This window comes from Drosophila arizonae, chromosome 4, assembly GCF_054131065.1.
Source record: "Drosophila arizonae isolate 15081-1271.41 chromosome 4, UAZ_ARI_1.0, whole genome shotgun sequence".
NCBI classification, from domain to species: domain Eukaryota; kingdom Metazoa; phylum Arthropoda; class Insecta; order Diptera; family Drosophilidae; genus Drosophila; species Drosophila arizonae.
Genome location: NC_142924.1, coordinates 10617414 through 10642934, shown reverse-complemented (window position 1 = coordinate 10642934; position 25521 = coordinate 10617414). Strand labels below are relative to the sequence as shown.

Below are 25521 nucleotides of genomic sequence, written 5' to 3'. Positions count from 1 at the left end.
TTTCTCGGCTGTGTGGAGTAGATACAAACATTTTTATGAGCCCATTAAAGTAAAATTACACAAGTTTTTGTTGTCGTTATGGTTGCATCAAATTTATTTGGAATTGCACTTTTACTTTGCCCAATTAAATGTTTTACAATTTTTTTTATTATATATTTTTTTTCTTTTGTATGCGCTAAAAATGTTATAGCCAAAAATAACGTATGGTCATATTTATATATGTACACATTATATATAAATATATCATGCATATATCATTTGTGTATACATATATTTGTGTAAATATATTTTGCATTTCTCAATTTGCTTCAACGCATTCGAATCAAATTTTTCCATTGCACAAATGTAACTTTTGTTTCAAATTGTTAATTTTGTCTAGATTTTTGTTTTTCTCTTTAGTTTTTTTTATAAAAATTTTACTAACAATTGCACAACTTCGTCCTCATGTGATTTATGTACATTAAAATAGCTAAAGTAATTATACAATATATATGAATCTTCTCAGATAGGAAATCAATAAAACGTGACAAATTTTCCGCTTAAGTAAACCTTCATCATATTGATTTGTTTTGCCTTTCGTCGTATTCATGTGCTAAATTCAACTAACTTTAAAAACTAAAAATGACTCATACAAATATTTATAATATAATTAATTAATAATTGATTGTTGGTTTAAAAACAAGAAATATTTAGGGTATGCCAAAAAATTGCACTATAAAATGTTTAAATTCAAATTGTAAATCATAATAAATCAAACAAAAATCTTTGCTGCAAAGTAAATCATATTGTTGTCGTCGTCGTTGTAGTTGTGGTAATGCACTTAAATTAAATTAAAACTTAACAAACAATATTTTCATTATCTTCATCTACTACTTTTTTTATAATTGGCTCGGAAATATCGAAAGCATTTTTTCAATCTGGTAAACGAAAAAAAAGTATTCTTAAATGCTGCATAAAGACATAGTTCGTTAAATATTCACTACAAATATATATATATATATGTATGTATATAGATAGTTATACATATATAAATGTACTACATAAAATTATAATTCATATATGGAATTGTTTGTCGTTCGAACAGATTTTCTATAAAACATTTTGCTTTAGCTTAGATTTGATATTTTTTTTTTTTTTTTTTTTTTTTGAGAAATATCGTATAAAGGAACAAAAGTCTTGCAAAATGAAATTCGAAAACTGTTTTACTATTATTTCCTCAATTTTCATTAGTATTGTTTTTTGGGAAACAGCTTTGAAAGTAGCTCGTACCATTCAAGCATTCATTATTAAAACATAATATATATGTGTCGCTCTTCAATCCAATAGAATCGAATCAAATGTTCCTTTAGAGCTCATGCCGGTTGCGATTTTCCTTTTTGGTTGTGTGTGTGTGTAATAGTTTTTCTTTTAGTTTTTATGTAGCTTCTATTTAGAGGCTAGTCTACATGTTTGAGCTTATCTTGCCTACGTTCTATTTATCAAATATTAGTTTATATAACAGGAATGCATGACTAATCATAATAATATAGAATACAAACTATAAGTAGCTAATCATCGATAATTATCGATATACATATATATATATATATATATATATATATATATATATATATATATATATATATATATATATATATATATATATATATATATATATATATATGTTTCTCAGTTATGGGCATTATGGACTGATAACTCCTAAGAGTTGTTGAGGTTGGGATTTGAATTTTTCTTTAAAATGGGGGAATGTTTTTTTGCGTTTGCTTTGTGCTAACTGAAAAAGCCAATAAACTGATAAATTCTTAATAAAAAACGAAAACAAAAACAAAAAAGAATCGAAATAATCGTTAAAGTAAAATAAAATATCTCTCGGGCAGGCAGGCGAAACTTGAACCGCATTGCGATCCAGGCTTAGGACTTTTTCACATTGTGCTTGCTAACTAGGGCCTGCAGTTTGTGCAGCTGACTAAGTAGATTGGCATTGGTATCCTCCAGTGACTCGAGGCGCTTCTTGTAATCATGATTCTCAGTAACCAGAATTTCCACACGCCGTTCCAGCTGATCCATATACTCTTTCTTCTTACGACGACTTTCCTGAGCAGAGATCTAAAAAGAGTTGCAAAATATTTAACTATCGATCTATAATAAAGTATATGGGGTTTTAGTGAAATTCCCACCTTATTTTTAATTTTGCGTCGTATTTTCTTAAGCGATTTCTCTTCGGCTTTGGTTAGCGGCAGCTTCTGTGGTATGGGATAGCCCTCTGCCAGCAGCGTGCGCTTCTCCTCCTCTGTCAGCAATAGGGTGCCCGTAGAGCCTTTCTGTGGGCGAGAGAGAGAGAGAGAGAGAGAGAAGAGAGAGTTGTATAAGTATCCAATAGTGGCATAGGTGATCGAATTATCTTACTGGCTGGGAGCTGATGAGAGGCGTGTGTATGGGCTGCCTCGTCGATGGCGTGGCATTGCTGGTGGCGCCTCCATTGCTGCTGTTGCTCGCCGCTCGTGTCATAGCCGCCGACGTTCGTCGCGCACTTGAAGTCTGCGCCACTTCGCTGGTGGTAGCCGTCGAGGCATTTGGCGATAGTGGAGCAAACAAATGCTCCGGCGACAAATTGCCCTCGGAGTCATCGCTGGGCAGCGACGAGGGCGGCGTAAGGGGTATGCCATAGGCGTGTGACTTTCCCGAGCTGCTGCTGCTGCTGCTGTTGCTGTTGCTGTTGTTGCTGCTGGCATTGCTTTGCTTTTCGCTCTTGATGGCGATCTTGGGCAGCATCAGACTCTGGCTGCTCTGGCCAAGCAAGAGCTGCTGCTGCTGCTGCTGCTGCTGCTGTTGCTGCGATTTGATAAGGCTCTGGCTGCTGGCGGCCAACAAAAGGCCACCATGCTGAAAGCAAAGGAAAAGGAATTAATTTGATCTCGACTTGGGACTTTTTTCGTAAACTGTCTCACCTTTTGGTCGAAGAGCAGCTCCGATTGTAAATTGGCCAGGTTGAGGCTCAGCTGCTGGGCGCTGCTGTTCTGTGAGTTTGGACTGGCGGGGCAGCTGGAGTCGGGCGACATGGGTTCATCCTTGATGATCGCCTCGTCGATTTCAATATCCGAGCAGATGTCCGGCGATATGCTGCCCTCTCTGGCCGACGACACCGACGAGCTGCAATCGTTGTCATCGTACATATCCGCCAAGTGTTGAGGTAGTTGAAAGTGCTCCAGCGTCACGTGCATCCCATTGCTGCTGCTGCTGCTGCTCTGGCCGTGTTGGTGCTGAAGCTGGTGCTGCTGTGGCTGGTGGTGCTGGTGGAGCTGCTGCTGCTGATGTTGCTGCTGTTGCTGGTGCTGGTGGTTCAGCTCAGTGGCTCGCGCTGTGCTCGCCGCCGCCAACTCTGTGATGGCTGTGCTCAATGCGGAGCTCGCACTGGCGATGGCTCCACTCGTGCTGCTCAGCATGGCGCTGCTGCGACTGTTTCTTGCGGGCGGGTGTAGTGTTAGGCATTTGGGATCGATGGTGATGCGACTGTTGCCAGAGTAGCACTCGTCATCCATATCTGCAAAGGAATGAGCAGTAAAAACACTTAACAATTTTCCACATGAATCAAAGGTCTGCCACAATTAAGGGAACTGGGGGAACTGGGAAAGAAAAACCATATTTTTCTCTATGCCAACTTGATAAAATAACATCTGCAAAATGTGAATGCATCAGACTAAGACTGAAAACATATTTGCATAAGGCATGACTAACAGAACAGACTATGAAGAACCGATTAGTGAAAACTTTCGAAATTGCATTGGGAATTGTAGAACAATTGAATAGATCATTTCATCTGGATAGCAAGATAACCTAAGGCAACAAATTTGATGTCAATTATGAAATTATGTATTTTAAATTGAGTCTACTACTTAAGAACTATTCATTCTATTCTATTCTTTTTTACTGGTTTTCTTAAATTCCTCTAATGTCACAAGTGGAAAACTACATTCAACATTTTGCCTTTGCACCTTACGTTTGTATTTTAATCACAAGTTAAATCAAATAATATCTGAACAAATATTTTGCTGAGCAACCTAAATTTATTGAATTTCGCCTTCTGTTATGGCTTGGCCTAGTTGGCAAATATTATACAATTATTTGATATTGTTCTCTGTAACTATGCAAACAGATCCAAACATTGGATCTACTTGGATCAACGAGCTGAAGGCATACGCGCGCGTCAGCAGCTGCTTGTGGCATGCCACTTGTGTTTGCATTTAATACTAGCTATGAATGTTCTATTGTTTTTTCAGTTACGTTGTTCTCTTCTTTTTAATAAATTTTAATTTTATTTACACAGTTGCTGTACAGTTTCCATAAAATTACAAATAATAAAAATTAAGAGAGAAAAAAAAAACAGGCCAACAGCAATTATATATACCCTGCGCCCATATACATACATACAAATATATATACGGGAATATTACCAACAACAATAACTGATATCGCGTCAAAGTACAAAACTTCATGCACGAGTACTGCGTTAAATTGCTAAATGCTACCGCTACAGTTAAAAAATAAAGTAAAATAAAACACAGAAGCTGCTCAACTGTGTTTTTGTTGTTGTTGTCATGTTTTGTCGTTCACTATGTACATGGCCTAAATTCACAATAGAGCCACCAACTGGCAACTGTATTTGTCTTGGCTCTAGAGCCACACAGCCACAGCGTGAAAAGCTCAAGAAAACGTTAACTCAACCGTTATCCCAAATAATCGATAGTATCTATTGCTTTATTCTTCTTCTTTTTATACATTAAACAGAAATCCCCATCCCAATGCGATATCGATAACAAATACATACCATCGATTTTGGCCTGCAGGCTTTTTGGTGAATCGGGCAGGGAATCACCATCGCTGTTGAGACTGTAGGAATGCTCCGTTTTGATTGGTCCCGTGCCATTGAGCAGCGCATCGGAGATGAGCTTATCGTGCAGTATGACAGCTGGATCCTTGACATCACGATCGTAAAACCAATCGTGCATATCATGATCACTGCTAATTTTCAAGGATTCCGTCTGTAAAAAAAAACGCAGCAAGAGCAGCAGAAAAAAAGAAAAAACAATAGCAAAGGTAATTAGTAAATGAATGAAAAACACGGCATGGGGAGTCGCAGTCGTGTTGCACGGCGATAGCGCGCACGCTTATATAACTTAGGAACAAAAGTGGAAATATATACATATATACAAATACATATTTATACATTTATTTGTGCAAACAAGAATACAACAACAAATACCCTGAAAATAATTTAAAAAGCGATTCGCACGAAATGCTGGCACACGTAAAACCAAAAACGCAGCGATACAGATATACGACTCATGCAGATAGCTCAGTACAATAATAATAAGTACAATATTTTTAAAATTATATACATACACATATTCACATACATACAAATTTAAAGATGGGCAGCCTTGCATACGTCTACGAAGTCTGTATTTGTATTTTTGTTTGTCAATCTTATCAAAGGCGACGGCGGCACTATCGTACCCTTGAAATTCTCATAGATTCAAACAAAATCAAAATAAAAGTAATTTAAGCTTTATCAATCCATAAGAACTGAAGTGGACAGGGCATTGAAATTTTGTTTCGATATTCTTTTAAATTTATGTCAACGTTGGCAAACTACTTAAAAAGTGCGCCTTTCTGTCAGACATTTCGATAAGCTTTTAGCTGTTATCGTTCTCTCTCTATCTCTTTTGCATGTCCTTTGGACACAACCATCGATAACGATGAAACTCTACAAGCAATTTTTGCTCGCCTCTCATCGCCAATTTTGCGACACTTGCAAAAAGCTAATGGAAAAAGTAAAATACAAAAAATGTGTAACAGATTAATAAATTAAATTTAAATGGATCGCATTTTATGGTGCCGTGAGTGCGATTAGTCGCAAAAAACCAAACAACCTTGAATAACAGCCATGTGCATGTCGAGAGCTGGATGCTCATCATCAAATGCGATTTGCAACAAGTGTTTGTTTGTTGTCTGCCGCTGGCCAGGAACAAGTTTGCTTCTTCTTCTACTCCCAAAATATAAAAATATCCAGAATGCGAAATTGGCCGCGATGATGTAATCTCAATGTGCCAGTTTTTGACAAAATAAACGCTCTTAGAGATACATATACATTTGCATGTATGTGTGTGTATGTAGAATAAAAGCAAGACATTTTGAATTTACTTAATTGCTGTAAACAAATCTACGGCCATAAATTGTTGACCCATATAAATGCGACACTTTCTGCATGAGAGTAAGTGTATGTATGTGTCAATTGTTTTTGTAACTATACACATATTCGTATGTATGTATGTGTGATTGTAGCATGATAAAAAGTGCATGTAATTACGCTTGGCTTTAAAAGCCCATTAGTATGTAAAATATATATTTTTTTGCCTCGACAAAAAATGCTCACATTCTAAGCCACACTCAAATGGGAAATCCAGTTTTGGCCATAAGAAAAGGGAACGTCGTCGTCGCGGGCACTGCCATACATACATGCATGAGTGTGTGTGTGTGTGCGTGTGCCTGTGTGTCAGCCGGCTTGCGTGCCGCTACAGGTATGAATCTCACTCTCTCTCTCTCTCTCTCTCTCTCTCTCTCCTATTCGTCTCTTACTCTTTCTCTCTGCGCTGTCTGTCTGTGTGGGTCTTCTTTCAAGCTTACCACTTATTCGTACTCGGCATATAAACTTAAACATTGATTACCGTTTGCACGCGTGCATTGTATATGCCTTATGTACATACAAACATACATACAAATGTATACTTATGCATGTAAAGGCATTCACTGGTATGCGCGAGGGTGGCTTTAAAAGTATTCGAGCATTAACGACACTAGCGAACGTGACGTGCAATTGCGATGACATTTGGTGATCGTAAATGCGGCTCGTGATGAGACCTGCATCGATAACTCAATGTAATGGCGATGACTCTCGACTTGAACTACATAATTGCATTCCAATATAGAGAGACACACTGGCATAGAGAAGAAAAGCTACGGAATGTTTTCGCAAGCCACATTTTATGATCCACCCTCGTTTGCATGTACATACGTTTGTTTGTATATCCCTGCACAAGTGCTTTCTCCATATTTTAGCCGACTCTCTGCAGCGGCCAAGAATCGGCAAAGTAGCAGCGGCAGCAGAGAAGCGTAAATAAAGTGTACAACTGTGTTAGTGTGTATGTGTGTGTGCTGTGCGTGCCTTTAGCGTATATATGCATGTATGTGTGTTTGTGTATGTTTATGATGAGTTCAACGAACCTTGGAATTGTTGAGAATTAGCAATTCTTGAAAAATGTTACCAAAACGGGCAACATAAACACACACAGACAGAGACACATATACAAAGAGATATTGTGGGGAGCTTGATGATGAAAGAAAGCCAAGAGACAGCAAAAAATAAATGCTCACAGGCATTTCACGATGCCCCCTGCTTCCCAGCTGTTGCTGTTGCTTTTGCTGTTGTTGATGCTGTAGATCGTAGCAAAGCGGCGCTGGGGGCCAAGTTACGAACAAATCAAAGATGTGGAGCATCGGTGAACAGTTCGTTTGCTGCAGGTTTCATGTGATCTTTTCTTTGTCTCTCTCGCTGTCTTCAGGTTCGATGAAAGGTGAAGTCAAGTGCTACCTGCCCTCGAGTGTTCAGCGGACACTTAAGCCGCAAAAAGCGCTTAAGCAATAGCTTAAGCATCTAATGATCATCACACAGATTCATATATCGATTGTACGCTTGGCTATCGGTGGCAAACCACAATCGATGCAAATGAGCACCTGTTGCACACACGTGCAACGCGACGTATGCATTTAATGAGAACGTTTTCCACATTTTCAACGTTTCCAAATCTATTCAAATACAAAACTCTAAATGAGCCGCCGTAGGGTTTTTGGATTTAAGATATACACATACATTTGTACACACATATGTGTATGTATGTAAATACATACTTATCTGGTAGACATTAGCATATCGCATTCGATCCATTATACAATTTTATTTAAATTTATTTTTCTGATTTTTTTTGTTGTTTTTTTTTTTTTTTTGTTCGTAGTTTCAGGCAAAGCAAGAAGGGTGTAAATGACAAAAAGAAATGAAAAAAAAAAAAAAAACCAAAGCAACAAAATACAATTTCATAAAATAATTAAACTGGTTATAGTTTTTTTTCTGTCTTTCTTCTTTTTTTAGTTTCGTATTGTCTATATGTATGTCATTATATATATTTCGATTTGGTTTTTTTTCGCTTGCTCCACAAATTGGATTGATTAAATAATGTTGCAGCAAGCGAAAACCTTTCACATTTATAAAAATGCACTTGTGTGAGTGTATGCCTGTCTGTGTACATGTGTACTTATGTTTGTAGGCACACACACACATACTTAACTGACATATGTATGTATGTATCGGTTTGCTTTGTGTGTTGTGCACAGCATTTTTAGCTGCTCTTTATTTCTTTTCAATTTTAATGCTTGTCTGTCTCACCGTCTTTCTGTTGCTACTACTACTGCTGCTTGCTACTTCTTCTTCTTCCTCTTCTTCTTCTTCTTCTTCTTCATCAACATCATCATGATGTTGATCATCGGCGTAAAGTGAAAGGTGCTCCCACAATTCAAAAATGCTTTTTAACTTGAAAAATTGCTACGCTTTGGCTTGCGCTTTGGTTTCGACTTTTGCCTGTTTCGCTGGCAGTCGAAAAGAGCGTGGTAAATGGTAATTGGTAAATGTAAAGTGGCCCAAAAAGAAAGTGGACGAAACAGTAGAAGAATGCTAAAAGGCAACCCTGGCCGAAGTTTGTTGATTGCCTTTCAAATGCTATTGTTGCAAATTAATGTTGCAAAAAATAAATTTCGAAATTTATTTATTAGTTTTTTTCTTCTTTTTGTTTACATATTTTTGCATGGTTTATTTTTGGCTATGTTAATTAACTAGCGCCAAATGATCGATGCTTTTAATTTGCTTACGCTTACATAATGATCGATAAATAGCATATGCACGATTGTTATCGACAAGGCAGCTGACCTTCTCTAGGACAGTTGACGCCGCACGGGCAACCCCTATGGGATCCGAATTGGCAACAATTATCAGTCACATAAGTGACGATATTTTTTTTACCGTATTATAAATATAACCAAATTGTTATATTAATAGTAAATACAACAAGAACAACAACAATTAGTGCGATATGGCGTGGGCGTGCGTCCTATGCGGGTTTAACCTTATCAAATGGCAAACACATACATATAGCTGTGCGTGTATGTTTGTGTGTGCGTCTGTTTGTAAAGAGAAATGTACGCAAGCAGTAAGGCGCCCCTGACGTAAAAGCCACCCGCCAGTTAACCAATTCCCCACAATTCCGACAACAAAAATATTCGCAAAACGGAAATGTTGTGAAAGTTGCGAATGGGCGCACAACCCACGCGTGAAGACTCCAGCCAGTAGCCATGGCCACCACCATTTCGGTGGGGTCCTCCTAATCGCATGTTGCGGCATTGCGGTTGCTCTATACTCTACACAAGTGGCTAAAGCGGTTGACTTTGACGCCATTCACAAAACAGAAAAAACGCAGGGGCGAAATAGCAATAAATAAATAAATAATTCAAACATCGATAGCCAATAAGACGGAAGCAAATTTATGTAGATCAACGCCAAAAAACCAATTGATCAAGTGAGCTTTGTGTTAGCAAACACACAGGGTGACTCACTTAGGATCATCAATATTGTTGAATGACTCACTTCAATAAGCATTGTCGATTGGCTTGATGTTGTGGGAAAACGGTAAAATGTTGCGATAAGCTCAATTCCAGAAACTAATTACTAATTGCGATGGGCTTTATATAATGGTCCCATAAATAGTAACACTTCCGACTTCTTTTGCATGCAAATTACATTTAGTTTTATAACTTTTTTTTTAAATAAATGCTTAGATGAATTATGTACATACATATATTACTTTCAAAATATAAAACTTCTCGCACTACCCTCGTGTCAAGCTATTTACAGTTAGTAATATTCTTCATATAATTCGCATATTCGAAATAGTATACATAAGCTGCGATAACAATTTCCTTTTCTTGTTTAACTGTTCCCTTGAGTCCTCGCCAACTGGCTGACATAGCTAATGAACCCTACATATCGCCTTACATGCCATTTTCACCCTGTAATAAGCGTCAACTGTTGCACAACTTGTTGCCATCGCTTGCTGTGTTACACTTATCGTATAACACTTCATTAACGCACATTGGAGACAAAACAATATGGTGCCGCCCACGACATAGTCAGACAGACTGCCACCGCCTCCAACACACAGCCCCCCGCACATCCGCTCCTACCACCTAGTCGAGCAGCTTGTATTGTAAATTCAATCTATGAATAATTCACACAGAGCCTGCCAACTCCTTGCTCTGCTCTGACATTGACGTCAAGAGTAAACTAAACAGCTGGTCGCCTGCCTGCCGGCCGCCCACATACGAAAATCGTAAGCATATGGACTTAAGAGCAGGCTGCCTTGTGCTCTTTGCACTCGGAGCACGAAAAGAGAGCAGAAAAGCGAGCAGCGGCAACAACATTACCAGACGCAACAGCAGCAACAACAACAGCAACAACGGTAAATTGTGCAATGCGCATCCTGCACTGCGCAGCGCGTGTAAAATTCGCATGAATGGACGCGAAAGTTGACTCAATGAATGATGTGGGGGGAGTCCTCTCTCGTTCTCTTGCTGTGCACACTCTCTTTCTAACTGTAATACGATGATACTATAAATGTGCATGTGCCAGCATATGTGCCTGTGTGTTTGTGTTGATGTGTGTATACAAATTTAATTATGCGCGCTTTTGCCATATGTTTGAACTTTTTTCATAGAAATGTGCCACAAAACAAGCCACAAAATTTGCACTTTTGCCATCATCGCATGTCTTTTGTTATTTTTGGCATTCGCTTTGGATTTTTTAACCTGTTTTTGCAGATTGCAACGCTCATTGGAAATGTCAAAGTTAAGCAATACACACGCACACACAGGCACAAACTTACTCACATACACATAAATACAAGTATGTATATAAAGTTGAGTTTTATGCCATATTGAAAGTATCGTGCACACACTCATACTCAGACACACACAGAGCACATACATAGCTCGAACTAGTTATTCAAATATGCTGAACAAACCGTCTCTTGAGCCACTGTTGCCAAGCACGTTTTTCAGTTTTGTGGGTTCTCGTATGCATTTAAAATAGCGGCGCGCTGCACTAAGCCGTTAGAAAACTCAACATAACCTCAAACGCGCGCAGACACACACACACACACACATGCCTCGTTATATGCATGCATTTGTTAACTGTTCTTTCTTGGCTCTTGCTGTTGTTGTTGCTGCTGTTTCCGTTAAGGGTGTCAAATGAAATGGTTAATATTATTATATACGCTCATAGAGCTAGCAAAAATTTGTTACCATCTTTTTGCTTATATCAGCGAAAGTTGTATCAAAAACACACACAACAATTATAATTGTTTGTATGTATATAAATAATGGTAAGCTCTGTGTTTAAATAAACTTGCTGACTTATTAACTTGAACTTGTTTGTTAATGCTGCAATTTTCTTCTCGACTTGACTTTTGGTCTTACCAATTTTGCCCCGCTCAACGGTTTATGAAAAAAAACTTCACAGTTTTCGTCTGTGCTTCAGCTTTTTGTCTTCTTCTTCTACTACTTTTTTTTTTTTTTTTGTCAGCATTCTTTTGTGAAGGCGATTGCCTTTTTTCTGTTGGCTGTAAGCTTTCGTCAAGCCAAGGTAATAATTTTTCTGTATTTCTTTAGTTTTTATTTCTGCATGTTACCAAAAAATGTCAAAAAAAAAAGCTAAGAAAATGAGGAAGAAATTGTAGACCAAGTCTAGTCTTGGCTAATTGAATGCTGAAACGTCTTCACTTAGTATTTTCTTCTTCTTTGTAGATTTTGGCTGCAACTGTGCTTTCAACTCGAAATTTCTTTCATTTCTTATTTGTTAAATGAGCTGAAACCTGACCTTAAAGGCAGCTAAGTTCGGCCAAGTTACTATATTTAATATAGATAAGCAGATAGTTTCGTTCCCTATCCTATAGATAATCTAGTCTTACAGAGCTCTTGCGTAGAAAACTGAGGGAGTATATTTGATTCAATAGGAGCACTATCAGAATACCTTTATTTAAATATCTACAGTTAGTTTCTATTGGTTTCTTATTGAGAACAGCCGTTAATGTGATTCATAAGGTGAACGCTCGATAAATGAAAATATCTTAATGGTTTTACCGTTTTATAGAACAGACGGGCAATCAGTGCGACTCACTAGACAAACAATGGATAACAAATCTTGAGCTATTCAATTATTTAATTATTTAAGTATTAAGTATTAACAGTCGATAAACAGTCTTTACAATCTTTATCTTGTCAGCATTATTTAACAACAGACTCTAGCATAAATTGCCCTAAAATAATAAATTTCTGTATATATAAGCTATACATTATATGTTATATAGTACCTATGGTACCACTTTCCATAGAAGTGACCAACCCTTTTGTAGTAGCATTCGTCTATGTCTAAAGAGTCTAGTACAATGTATGTATGCATCTACGCCTACATCTACATCCATATCTTCATATACATGAATGTATATTCATATATAAGATTAATTTGGAATGCTGTCTAGCGTAACGTTTTTGTTTCCAAGCAACACATGTACGGCCTTATCGTTGAACGAAATGTTAAAATAGAATTTCGTTTTAGCATCCAGCAGCAATATGTCTAAGTCCTTATCAATACAACTCGCAATACAATGCAAGCAACAGTGGACCACTATAATGAATTACGCGCATGGGCATGGGCATGGGCATTATGTGCTCCAAAGTTTTTGAAAGGAAGCAACTTTCGTCTAACAATATCCAAAAAGTTGTTTAGTTAAATTAAAAACTATTTTTTTAGAGTTCCGCTTGGGTTTAAAGATAGAGCCCACTATGAAATAATTTATCACATAGTCAGATTTTTACACATCTGTACGTATATTTATTACTATTTATGTATGTACCATTTTTGTTTAGTTCGATTTTGATTTCATTTTAATTTTAAATATTTACTTTAATTATAATATAATTTTGCATATACTTATTTAATAAATCTATATTTGTTTTATTATATTATTTAAAGTCAATTTGTAAATACAAAAATTGTCAACTCTTTATTTCAATTTTAGATAGCATTCAAAATAAAAAATTTAATTTATTTAACTAGTTTCTGTTTTACCTTTAAAAATCACTTCGAGTTAACTTAGTATTTTGTCTCGTAATTACTAAGAATGCTAATTATTTTTTCAGAATATTTCTAATTATTCAATAATACTGGAAGTAATCTCTATGTGTGTGTATACTAGAATACGATCAGTTACTGACAGCTCTGATAAGCGAGCACTTCAATCAAGCAGAAATGATAATCCCCAAAGGGGGTTTTTCCCCTTCGCGCAGTCTATTGACAGATTGCGCTGATGAACCCTAGTCGAGCGAATCTCAATAAAGTGTTAAAAGTAAAAACAAAACAAAAATAAAAACAATATTTCTGGAATTTCATTGTTAATTTTTCTTGTTTTCACTTTTATTGCCAAGTAATTCCGACGAGGTGGATTATCTGGACTTATTTTGTTGTTGTTGTTGTTTTAGCCACTTAACATGCGGAAAAGTCCCAATGCAGCTTTATTTACTATACAAATACAAACATATACACATGTATATATATATATATATATATCCCATTTTCTTATTTATTGTATTCGCGTAATCAAAACTATTTCTGGCCTTATCTCACACTTGGCTCCTTTTGCTTTTTTTTGGTTACAAAATGGGCCTGTGATAAGATTTTTGATATGACATGGCCAAAAAGCGGGCAACAAAATTTTCAACGTCAACTTGAGACGATGATAATTTAAATTTTATAGAAATTTTTATAGAAATAATGCCAAAAGTGAAGTTCAAATGGGGGTCCCGTATGGGCCAATATATTATAAATATTTATTGTGCCTTAGACATAGTACACAAACCAACACACACGCACACAAACCCATGCATATCTGTATGTGCGTGTGTGCCTATTGCAGTCTCTGACGTAATCGAGGGCGCACGCCCCGGGTCTTCACAACGGCGTTCTGCTTACGGCGGGAAAAAACTGCACGCGCGTTTTCCCCGGGAATTTGTTTGTGTTTTAGATTGTCTTTATACTCTGCAAGCGTGGTGATTTGTAATGGGGTATATTGGCAGCATTCAAGGGAATGCAACAGGTATATCTACCTATTGTATATTTTCGTGACGCCTAATCTAACCTTTTCGATCTAAGATGTCAATAAGCCAGAGTGTATGATCTGCTACATCATAGAAGCTGATTTTCAAGGTCGTTTCATAGATTCTTCTGCACATCAATCCAATTTTAACATATCTCGTACATTGAAAGAGCAACAGTCATTCAATTTGGACCAGAGAACCCACCATAGTCAGGAATAGTTCCTTGGAAACTTTCTCCGTTTCGTGCTAGCTCTATATGGTCTTTAGGGTATTTGTTAGTCTTTCACTGTCCTCTGTACTTGCTTTTTTTTAGCATGAGCCTATTTCGTACTGTGCTGCATTATCTCCCGGCTTTAATGACACTCACGGTCGGACGTTTTTGTCAGTTTAAAGTGCAGTTGAATAGAAGCAGAAGAAATAACAGAAAAAAAGTCATTAGTTACTTTGCATTTGGGGCAGCTGATAGCAGCAGTTCGTCTTATCACTGCAGCGCCTCAGCTCCCGCCCTCTCACACAGACGCCGTCTCTCTCTCCCTCTCTCGCTCTCTGTGTGTATGTATGCCGTAATAGATTCTTTTAGGTTTGGAGTCTTGTAGTCAGTCGTAGTACTCATAAATGTACGCTTCCTCGGCCGGCGACATGTATTCATTACTGTTTCCGCAGCGATAAGCAGGCCTCCACAAATGAGGCTCAACGAAGAGCAGAAGAATACACACACACACACACACACACGTACACATTCACATATATATTTCATTATATTCGAACTACAAGTGGTAAGAAATGATATTTTTGCTCGCTCGCTAAATGATAAATTTCTTTAGACATTTTGTTTTTTAATTTCTTGGAAAACTTCAATTATCATTATCAGAGACACTTTCGTAAAAGCAGAAATAGTGCTACCTATGTACCTAGCCCCTTATCGCCCTTCCCCATGTAAATGATATTTGTTGTGGTTGTTGTTGTTATTGCTTTTTGAACATAAGAAATCACTAAAGCATTATTTGTTTGCTCTGATGCTAAGGCAAGAGAATAGCTGAGATATCTTGAGAAACCTTGGAGCGTTGCCTTGCCTAGCCTAGTATACCAGGCCATATATATATCATATCATATCATATCAAGACATTCGTTTTGTTTCAATTTTGGCACGTTCCCATTCGAAATCAAATTCAAATAATAATAATAGTGTATCGATCAGCGAGCTGCGTGCGCTGTCGTATATTATAGCTAGGGCCCGATATAGTGGGACTCGATTAGATTTGCCTTTAGCCAGGTGACTGTCCAAGACTCTGAACTCAGCACTTTAGAGAGACACACGGCCGGAGAGACAGACGGGCAGACAGTTTTATTAGGTGGTTTTATTAGACGGGTTTCTGTCTCTGTGTGTATGTGTGTGTGTTTTGTCAGGTCTTTAAGTATAGAAACTGTTTAATATGCAGGCTCGAAGATCATTCTGTATTTGGAAAGGGCAAATCAAACTGGACGCAATTTTAATGTTACCTCTGTATGTAAGCACGTTTTCTAGCTGCACAAGTTTTGGGTATTAGATTAGCAACTCTGACGTATTGTTAATGATCTCTCTATGCGATTCTCAGTATTGGTAGCACAGTTTCCAGCTGCTAAACCTGAATATTATTACACTAATTGATTAGGCGCGAATGACGCTGAATACAATTTACGCAAATTGCCTCTCTATATGATTCTCATATATTGGTATCTAGATTTCAGCTAAACCTTTAACTACTTAGTATATTTAGGGATCAGCAGCAAGTATGTACTTGATATTCTTAATAATTTTCTCTAACTGCCACCTCTCTCTGTGATACTCATGAAGTGCTGCGAGATTTTCCAGCTGCATACCATTAAAAAATTTAGCTTTTTTCACTCAAAAAAGATTTGTTAATGCAATTTCATGACGACATAACAATTTTTCAAATGTCAAGAGGTTTACATTTTTATTACTACAGTTTAAAGTTATGTAAACAACTCAAGTAGTACGTACATATACATATATGTATGTACATATGTTTGTATGTATATCTGACTATTATTTAAAATCGTTTGCTTATCGTATCTGATTATGAAATATAAAAAAGCTGATAAAGCTTTGGACATTTCGCTTACCGGATCTAAATCGGAGTCCCATATATCTTTGAGGTCGCCATCGTAAAACGAATCCATATTGAGGTTTTGCTCTTTCGTCTCTTTTCTATTTCGCGCTCTAAGAACTTTTCAGGTTTTTTCTTTTATTTTATATGTATATATTTTTTGTTCGACTTTCGTTCCAACTGGTTGCAGTCACACAAATTCTTATTTTCTATTTTCCCCAATTTCTGCTTTGTATTTAAACACTGTATATGTATGTATATCGGTGTATATTACTGATAAATTCATTAACTATGTTATATATATAGATATATGTGTGTTTGTGTTTATACATATAAAGATTTCTGGCTAAAGTCGACAGCAATTCTGGACGCGCGTCTTTATAACACTTATTAGGGCGAAACCTGTTGCTTCCAAAGAATGTTTTCACTTGACATTGTTAAAGTCTATGTGTGTTCGTGTGTGTGTGTGTGTGTATTGAGCGAGCGAGTATTTGTGTACGCGTCTGTGTATGTGTGAGTGTAGTTCTAACTTGGTTTACAACTTGTAGCTGGATTTAACTTGTTGCACGCGTTTTGCAGGGGATTTTCTTTTGTTGGCTTTTATTTATTCTATTTTTTTTATTTTTAGATTTATTGTAATTATAAATTGTGTAGCATTTAATCAAAACACATTCGATTTTCACTAGATTTCCATAGTAAATTGTTGTTAATGATTATTTGTAGTTGTGTGTATTTAGATTTAATGATTTTAATTTTTGTGTTTGGTACAGCAGCACATTTCCATTTCCATTTCCATTTGCATTTCGATTTTGATTTTGATTTCGTTTTCCATATGGCTGGCGTTGGCCATGTATAATAACATTTAAAATGTGTAGTTAATATCATTAACTGTTGCCGCTATTTTAATTGAATTGTGTATGCTTCTATTTACATACTTATACAATGCGCACATACACATATATAGATTTGTATATATGTATGTATATCTACATGTATGATTGGTTAGCACAATTAGAATATTGTCCGTAGTGCGACTGCAGCCAAAAACGGTACTAAACTAAATGTCGGTGAAATTCTTGTGAATGCGAACGAACTGCCAGCAGCAGCCGCAGTCATCGCCGACGTCGTCGTCGCAGATACGCTCTCTCTCTCACAGACATACACACACACAGTGAAGCAAAAGAGCGCTGTGAATGACTTAACGTACATTCGCTAGCTCCCTCAACCGCGCTCACATTGTTGCCGTTGACAATGCCGGTTGCCGGCTTGCTTGCTTGCTTACTTGCTGCGCCGCTCTCTTAGTTTAACTTTCACGCTCTTTGCTCATTGTAAAGTGAATGTAAGCAGGCGTCGCTCGTCGCCGTCGCCGTCGTCATCGTCGTCGTAAGCCGGCTTTGACGTCAAGGCAAGACTTATAGGAAAAAACAAAACAAGTTTCTTCCGACGTTGACGTTAGCTGCCACTGGAGCTGCTGCTGCTGCTGTTGGCTGTTGCGGCAACATTTGTTAACCTGTTTTTTTTTTTTTTTATTATAGACTCTTTTTTGTTGTTGTTGGTATTTGATTTGGTTTTCCCCCCTCATGCTCTAGCGCACTCTGCAGCTCTCTAGCGCTGTGGCCGGCTTCGTCGCTGCCGCTTGGCAACACTTTGCGCTGTGGTTGTGGCTGCTGCGACGTCGACTGCGACGCCTGCAGCAAATGCTGCTGCTGATCTTGTCAACTTGACCAAGTTATTTGAACTATGCGCATGTGCAGCCGACGTCTAGCTGGCCAAGCCAGTCAGCTAGCCAGTTAGCCAAGCCAAGTCAAGTCAAGCCAAGCCATAGCGAGTTGGCTAGCTTTTGTCATTTGAAGGCTGTTTGCCTAGCCCGGCTGCAGCGACGTCAGCGTCAACGCCAGCGACAGCAGCAGAAGCAACAGCAGTGGCATAAAGTGAATGTACTTTCAAACCAAAGATCCGGTTTAAAGCCAGGCACAGATACAGCGATGATGACGACGGCGATGGCGACGACGTTTTCACAAATGCTTGTGTAATACATATGGAGAGGCAGAGCCTCAATACACATACATACATTTGTATGCACAAATACACATACAGACATGCATATGTACATATAAATACGTACTTACGTACGTACACACATACATACAAATGTACATATGCACATATGTATATACTTACGTATTGAGAGCTTTGGCTACAAATTTTGTTGTGTATTTGAACAAAGCTAAAGCCCATATGTATATCGAATTGTTGGCCAGGCTTACAAGCTAAAACCGGTCGCCTGTTCGTGATTATCGCACGAGAAAATAACCAAAAATTAAAAAGTCCCCCTCTCCCGGGTGCGGGAAATATAGCCTGGTGCCTAGGCAGGCGCAGAGCAGAGCAAAGCAGCGCTGCGCAGCACACAAACCGAGCGTCGACGTTAGCCCAGATCAATGAGCTTTGATAGCTCGGGCAAGACGCCAGCCGCCCAGAGATCTTTTAATATTTAACGTACACACACACGCACACAGAGCTATGTAAGTACATGCAGACGCGAATCATTGAGAATGTGCATTGTATTCGTGAGTCTACATATATAATTTCATTTTATAGCTGCAAATATGTATGCGTGAGTATGTATGTATGTCTGTAATAATTCGTCATGCTGGCCGCATTTGAACCCGCATAGCTGCCAGTCCGAACCGAACCCGAACCCAGCCAGAGGCCCAACACCGCCCCTAAAAAAGCAAATCGAAAACCAAAAACAACAACAAAAACACATCAAATTATTTTTTGCGCTCTTCACACGCCTTTTCGTTTGCTTGTTCGCTCATTCGCTGATTACGCTCTTCTCTAGCAAACTAACTAACTCTCTTTGTGCGCTCGCGCGCGCGTTCTCTTCTCAATTTGCTGATCGTGCGCTGGCGCTTCAAGTGGATTTTACAGTTATATAGTATAGACAAGCATGCATAAAAAAGAGAGGGCGTGTGTCTCTCTGTGCGTGTGCATGTGTGTGTGTGTGTGTGTGTGCGAGAGACACAGTCTTTGGCTGGCACAAATATTTTTCGCGCAGCGCTCAAGTCTTTATTATTATTTTATATTATTTGATTTGTGAATCACAACAAAAAGCCGTAGATATATGGGTGTGTATATGAGTGTTTGAGATTATATGTATATGTGTGTATCTGCCTTTGGGTTTCACTGGAAAACAAGATACATTACGTACATACAGTATCTGTTGTTGTTATTGTTGTTGCAATTTAGGTGTCGCCGCGGCCGTCGGTGTCTGTTGGTCTGCCGCTTACTGCGATTCGCATGTTGTTTATCTGCAGCAACATTTTAATCTGTACTTCACTTATTCAACAGCAACAAAATTAAATAAAAACAAAACTAAAATAAATAAACTTTTTATTTAGATTAGATTTAAATGCCAAATTGAAGAAAAAATGTGATAATTTAATGACTTCCTTGATGATAGTTAGAAAAACAATTTGTCGATCTATAAGAATTGTTATAGAAATTGATTTTTCTTTAATTGTTTTTTGTGCTGCTGATATGACTTCGCTTATAATTATATTTATTATATGAAATTATCATATCTCCTAAGTGAGCCACAGCTAATGAGGCTCACAAAAAGGTTCGCAGGACAGCTGATTTACGAGCCGTGCCTTCATTACCTATTCGCTGCGGGCGACAAATGTCAGTTCATGGGAAAAACCTCATTAGTTTGCCAAAAATTGTTGAGGAAGCTATAGATCAACCTGGCGCAAAGATAATGCCAGCGCCCACTTAGCTGATAAACCTATCTAGTTTTCATATTACTCGAGACTTCTTTTCGAGTTCTGGAACTGAAATCGAAATTGAAATGGAAAATTTATTTAAACAATACCTTTTGCTGTTCAATGCCTATAATTAGTTGCATTGAAACGCAGCTGTGTCTGCAGCTTTTTCATTTTTCTTTCTTGTTTTTTGTGTAATATTTGATGATACTAAAGAATAAAAACAAGAAACATATGTCAAGCAGCTAAAAATATGTTTGTATTTACGCATGTTTATCTGCCTTTAGATACACTTACGATCTCTAAGGAAAACCTACCGAAATACTAATAAAAGCTATTGCTTTGGCCTACTAAGTATAACGATTCATAAAGATTTGGAGACTTTATCTTCAGTTTTTGCTAAAAAAAAAAAAAAATAATAAAAAAAATAAATAACAAAATTCAAAAGAAAACAAAAATTAATAAACAAAATTTGGGCTTTATAAATTTGACATAGTTTGTCATTGTCTGCAGAGAGCCTAATCTCTTGACTATGTATTTTTGGGTATTTTAGCTATATCTTTTAATTCGCAGCAATATAAGAAATTAGCATAGTCAAAATTCAAAATTCCTTAAAGTAAAAATTCCCATTTCATTTACCTCACTCTATGAGTACTCTGTGTTAGTTTGCTCATTCTACATCTCTTTATATAAGTTCTCTTAGTTGAGTTCTTTTCCTTGACCCAAACACATATTGTTCTTCATTTGACCAACTGACATGCTTTCAAAGAGCCTTCAAGCTACCCTGAGCTGAGAGAAATATGCGGGCTATTAGGTTGTACGGGCCTCATTTATAGATAATCATTCCCTGTTTCTTCTTCTTCTTATTGTGCCTTGCTTAGCTACTAACCTTTACTGTCTTCTATATACATATATGTATATATACACTATATATTTGATCATCATCTGCTAGATTTACGATCTTCCCTTACGGAACCTTTCATTTATGATCTTCTTTACGTGATAATTTGTTAACAATATAAAATTTATTTGCATTTTCTATATATATAAATACATTATTTACATGTTCTACTATTTATTCCATGTTTGCTTGTCATATTTATATCTGTTTATCGGCATGTATTGTATGGTATTCAATCTTAATCTAATTGTTCGCCGATTGCTATTCTCCGATAATTACCAGCTATTTATAGGTATTTATGCTTCTTCTATTTAATTCATATTTAGCATTTACTATTTATACACCCTATATATCATTTAGATAGCAGTGTATTCAATCTACATCCATTTAACATTCCGATCAATTTTTACTGATCTCTTCTTTAAAAACTTCTAGTGAATTTCGTATGTCTGTTTTTGCTTGTAGTAGGTGTGTTAAATATAGTTAATCTATCTATTAGATAATAGGGTATTTAATCTTCGTCAACTCGTGAGCTACGATATTTCTTCTGTTCTCTAAATTGTCTTGTATTTCTTTGTTTATCTTGATACATTTGTCATATCTACTCCAACCTGGCAGAGCATTTCATCTTCGTCTATTAGTCTCTCGATCAGTTCTGTTTCCCGATCTTTTGTTAATACATTCCATATAATAAGCCATGACTTCATTATGAACACAATGACATTTTTTATTCGGCTCCCTCAGGACTCGCTCTAAAGTCATAGTCATTGTCAACAGCTAGGTAATATATATATAGAAAGATATATATATATATATATATGGATATATAATACACACACATACGCTCGTTTTCAGTCTTAATATAAATGTCTTGTACAAGCTGTACAATGAAATTAACACATGCTTGTAAATAAATGTACATGTGTATTGTAAATTAAACATGCAGTTCACTGATCGATCCATCTATGGCACACACACACACACGTACACCTTATACCTGCTGTCTGTGTGTGTAAACATATAAACAGATCTCGGTAGACGTTTTGCCGACTCCGTCGACTTTTACAACTGAGTCCACAAAGCGCATGCATTGATCAGCCTTTTGTGTTGGCTCGATCGTGTCTTTTGTCCGATCTGTCAGTGCATTTTATAAAAAGTAAATATATTTATGTATGTGTACATAGCGTCGATCTATGAAACAAAATTGGTTACGTTCGCACTTGTTTAAACAAATATCACTACACGTGCAATACACATATAAAGGTCTTACCCTCTCCCCCTCTCTCTCCATCTCTCTCATGACTTCATTTTTAATTTCTGTTTGCCTTACAGGTGCACAAAGGTGATAAAGTCAGCTAACGGAGCAGCAAGAGCCACCGATCAACTACCGCCCGGCCCGGCCAGGCCAGGCCAGGCAGGCAGGCAGACGGTCTTGTCTTATCGTATTGGCCAAATGCTTGACAATAAATTAGATTTTGTGCAAATTTAGAATGAAATCAAAAATAAAAGCAGCAGCAATGCATCAAGTGGATGCGCTCGACTGGGTAATACCCTGCCACATAACGGCCTCTATCAATTTTATAGACTAAGCTGAGTTTATAGATCTTAGTAGATCGTAATTCATTTAGAGATGTTGAAGTTTACGAAGTGGATCGATCAGAGCTGGTAAACAAGATTTCTTAATATTTTGTTAATTTTGTTAAATTATTACAATGTTAAGTTCTTTTCTTTCTCTCTCTCTCTTCATCTCTCTCCCTCTCTCTCTATCTCTCTCCCTCACTATCTCGCTCTCTCTCTCTCCCCAGCTCCCTCTCTTCCCTTACTCATTTGCATATCGCACATATACCCCATCTGCTCGCTGGTAGGGTATTGAAAACAATATGCCATCCACTCGAATGGTATTTGGCCTGCTCCCATGATGGTGCAAAAAAAAAGCTATTCACATAATTGTGTGATTTATATCACAGCGAACAGCGGGAAGAGCGAGAAAGTTCGATGCAAACTGAACGAATTTTAGATGCCCTTTAGCTACATGAAATCGCATTGAAACGGTTTATGATTCAATGTGAAGTGAAACCAGAAAATAATTGAATGAATTTCAGCTTAAGTTTACCGTAGACTAAATACAAGAACTTTCACAGTTTGAAATCAAGTTTATTTTTGTAGATATGTATAAATATGTATATATATATATGTATATATATGTATAAATATGTATAGTATGTATATATAATCTTTAAAAAGCTTGCTCTGGAATATTTAAGTTAATAAGCAACCAGATTTGATGCAGCCTTGACTTATAAATGAATCTTTGTAAATATATATCGAAGGATCTAAAGAAACTTAAATCAGATTCGAATCGTTTAAGCTCTGTATCAGAGCTAACAAAAAGTATTTGCCAAAAGTGTAAGCCGAACCGGTTCAAGTCACGCATTTCTGTTTATACATACGTATATGAAAATAATGAGTCCTAATCAAATGAAAGAAATATAAAGTAAATAAGCTCTTGGACACATTGAACCGCTGTAATGGGCAATTCCTGCAAACCATAAACCGAACCACTGATAAATATCTTAAGGGCTTAAAGCTCTCAAAGAAACGTAAAAGCCCTCGAGGCACCTGTACCGAAATAACTATATATATTTCATCATATGTATTATATACCTTTATACCTATATACATATATACAATATATATATATATATACATATATACAAGTTGGGGCACGTTTTGGTCTTCGGGCTACCGACATAAGCAAAATACGGCCAAAATGCTTCGCTGTGTTGAGGTCAATGATTTCTTTCATTTCACGCTTTTGGCTTTGGCCAGCGAAGACGAAAGAGAAGAAGAAGCAGAGGACTGAAAACACTTGGCGAGCATATATTGAATATTAATTAAAAGAAGAAGCAGAAGCAGAAGCAGAAGAAGCATAGTTTGGTCTTATGTAAACAACGGAGAGTGTTTCTACTTGAAGAGTCTGTATGGACCAATCGCCTGCTCCCCCCTCACCCTCACCCTCACTCAAAACAGATGTAATGTCAATCGATGACATAATGTCATATAGATAGTTAGTGAATCATGCAAACTGATTTCTGATTTCTGATTCTGTGATTTTTTTTTTTGATTTTTTGATTTTTTGAGGCCATGCTGATAAGCAGAGCATTCAATTAGGCTAAAAAGAAATGCATGTTCGGGCCAAAATGTGTTTTGGCCATAAAATCGAGGCAATCGCTGCAAGCGGAGCTCAGTTAGCATAACATAGTTGAGATCGATCGATCAATCAAACGAGATGCATAGAACGTGCCTATATAGTATCGCCGTCGTGGTCCTCGCCTGCCTGGGCTGTGTGTGGGGCGAAGTCTTTGAGGAGTGCGCCGATTCGGAGGCGGAGAGCTTCGTCGCCAGCTGGCAGAACTGTCAGTCGTATGTCTACTGCAATGGCGATGATTCCATCTTGGGTGAATGTGAGGACGGGCAATACTTTGATCCGGAATCGGGCACCTGTGATGATGCAGAGAATGTCAAGTGTTTTCTGGACGAAGTGGACGAGCCCTCCACGGAGGAGGAGGAGGAGGAGGAAACCGATGAGCCGGAAACACCGGCCGTAGATCCCACGCCGCCCACCATGGAAACGCCCACACAGGTGGAGGTGGTGCAGGCGGCGCCCGTCGTCAAGCCGAGCTGCCCGATCACCGACGATCCCACCCAGGTGATCTTCATGGCCAGCAACGACTCCTGCACGGACTACTACCTCTGCTATCACGGCCACGCCATGCAGATGCAGTGCACCAACCAGCTGCACTTCAACGCCAAGACGGGGCAGTGCGATCTGCCCGAGAACGCCCAGTGTCCTGTAAGTCTCGCAGAGCTCTGGCTCTACCTTTTCGCGGCCTGACTAATCGCATCTCCATTGCAGCTGGACCAGTTTGCCCCCCACAAGTGCCTGCCGCACATGACGGACTTCTTTCCGCATCCGGACAAGTGCAGCTACTTCTACTACTGCATCAAGGGCTTCCTGACGCTGCAGCAGTGCCCCTTCTACTATGGCTGGGACATTGAGCGGCGCAGCTGCGTCCAGCTGAACGTGGCCAAGTGCTACGGCAATGCCAGGCGTGCGTAGTGCCCTAGGAATCTTGGGCAACATTATTACCAAGAACTTTATCTTAAAAGAAAAACCCAAAAAATGTACACTGTTCAACGAGGCAAAACTTTTTTTGACTGAACAAGTTAAATACCCTTTAATTATAGTTAAGTAAAAGCATTTAGCTTAAGTTTTGTGAACCTTTAATAAAGCCCTAAGTTTCACTCAACATGAATATTATTATTTAAAATTTTTTTTTTTTAATTTGAACAAAAATTATATAAAGAAGATATCAAATTATCATATATGTACATGGATTTATTAAAGTGAAAGCTGAAATGAAATCTAAAAACTTGG

At 37.8% G+C, this 25521-nt stretch overlaps 2 protein-coding genes across 11 annotated transcripts; one reads left to right on the top strand and one right to left on the bottom strand.

Annotated features, from left to right (window-relative positions):
- Nucleotides 1-64: 64 nt before the first annotated feature.
- On the bottom strand, nt 65-17487 carry CrebA (Cyclic-AMP response element binding protein A). The gene is made up of 7 exons (XM_089467398.1): nt 17354-17487; nt 16435-16661; nt 4826-5039; nt 2949-3541; nt 2407-2883; nt 2178-2321; nt 65-2106 (listed from the first exon to the last, which is right to left on the bottom strand). Exons 2-7 carry the CDS (start codon nt 16489-16491, stop codon nt 1912-1914), a joined length of 1680 nt encoding a protein of 559 aa, XP_089323524.1. The 5' UTR covers nt 16492-16661; nt 17354-17487; the 3' UTR covers nt 65-1911.
- On the top strand, nt 5078-25393 carry obst-H (obstructor-H). Of its 10 annotated transcripts, none has more exons than XM_089467417.1 (3): nt 5078-5094; nt 22416-24936; nt 25000-25393. In XM_089467417.1, the coding sequence occupies exons 2-3, from the start codon at nt 24373-24375 to the stop codon at nt 25201-25203; spliced, it is 768 nt and encodes a 255-aa protein (XP_089323543.1). In that variant the 5' UTR covers nt 5078-5094; nt 22416-24372; the 3' UTR covers nt 25204-25393. The 10 variants fall into 10 exon arrangements, with proteins under 10 accessions (XP_089323543.1, XP_089323538.1, XP_089323535.1 ...); XM_089467412.1 differs by lacking the exon at nt 5078-5094 and adding an exon at nt 5733-5831; XM_089467409.1 differs by lacking the exon at nt 5078-5094 and adding an exon at nt 5783-6093.
- Nucleotides 25394-25521: the final 128 nt, after the last annotated feature.

Coding starts and splice junctions, on each gene's coding strand:
- CrebA (XM_089467398.1), bottom strand. CDS start 16,491: ATGGATTCGTTTTACGATGGCGACCTCAAAGATATATGGGACTCCGAT. Junction 5,040..16,434: donor GGGACTCCGATTTAGATCCG/GTAAGCGAAATG, acceptor TTTTTTTTACAG/ACGGAATCCTTGAAAATTAG. Junction 2,884..2,948: donor AGCTGCTCTTCGACCAAAAG/GTGAGACAGTTT, acceptor CTTTGCTTTCAG/CATGGTGGCCTTTTGTTGGC.
- obst-H (XM_089467417.1), top strand. CDS start 24,373: ATGCATAGAACGTGCCTATATAGTATCGCCGTCGTGGTCCTCGCCTGC. Junction 24,937..24,999: donor CCGAGAACGCCCAGTGTCCT/GTAAGTCTCGCA, acceptor TCTCCATTGCAG/CTGGACCAGTTTGCCCCCCA.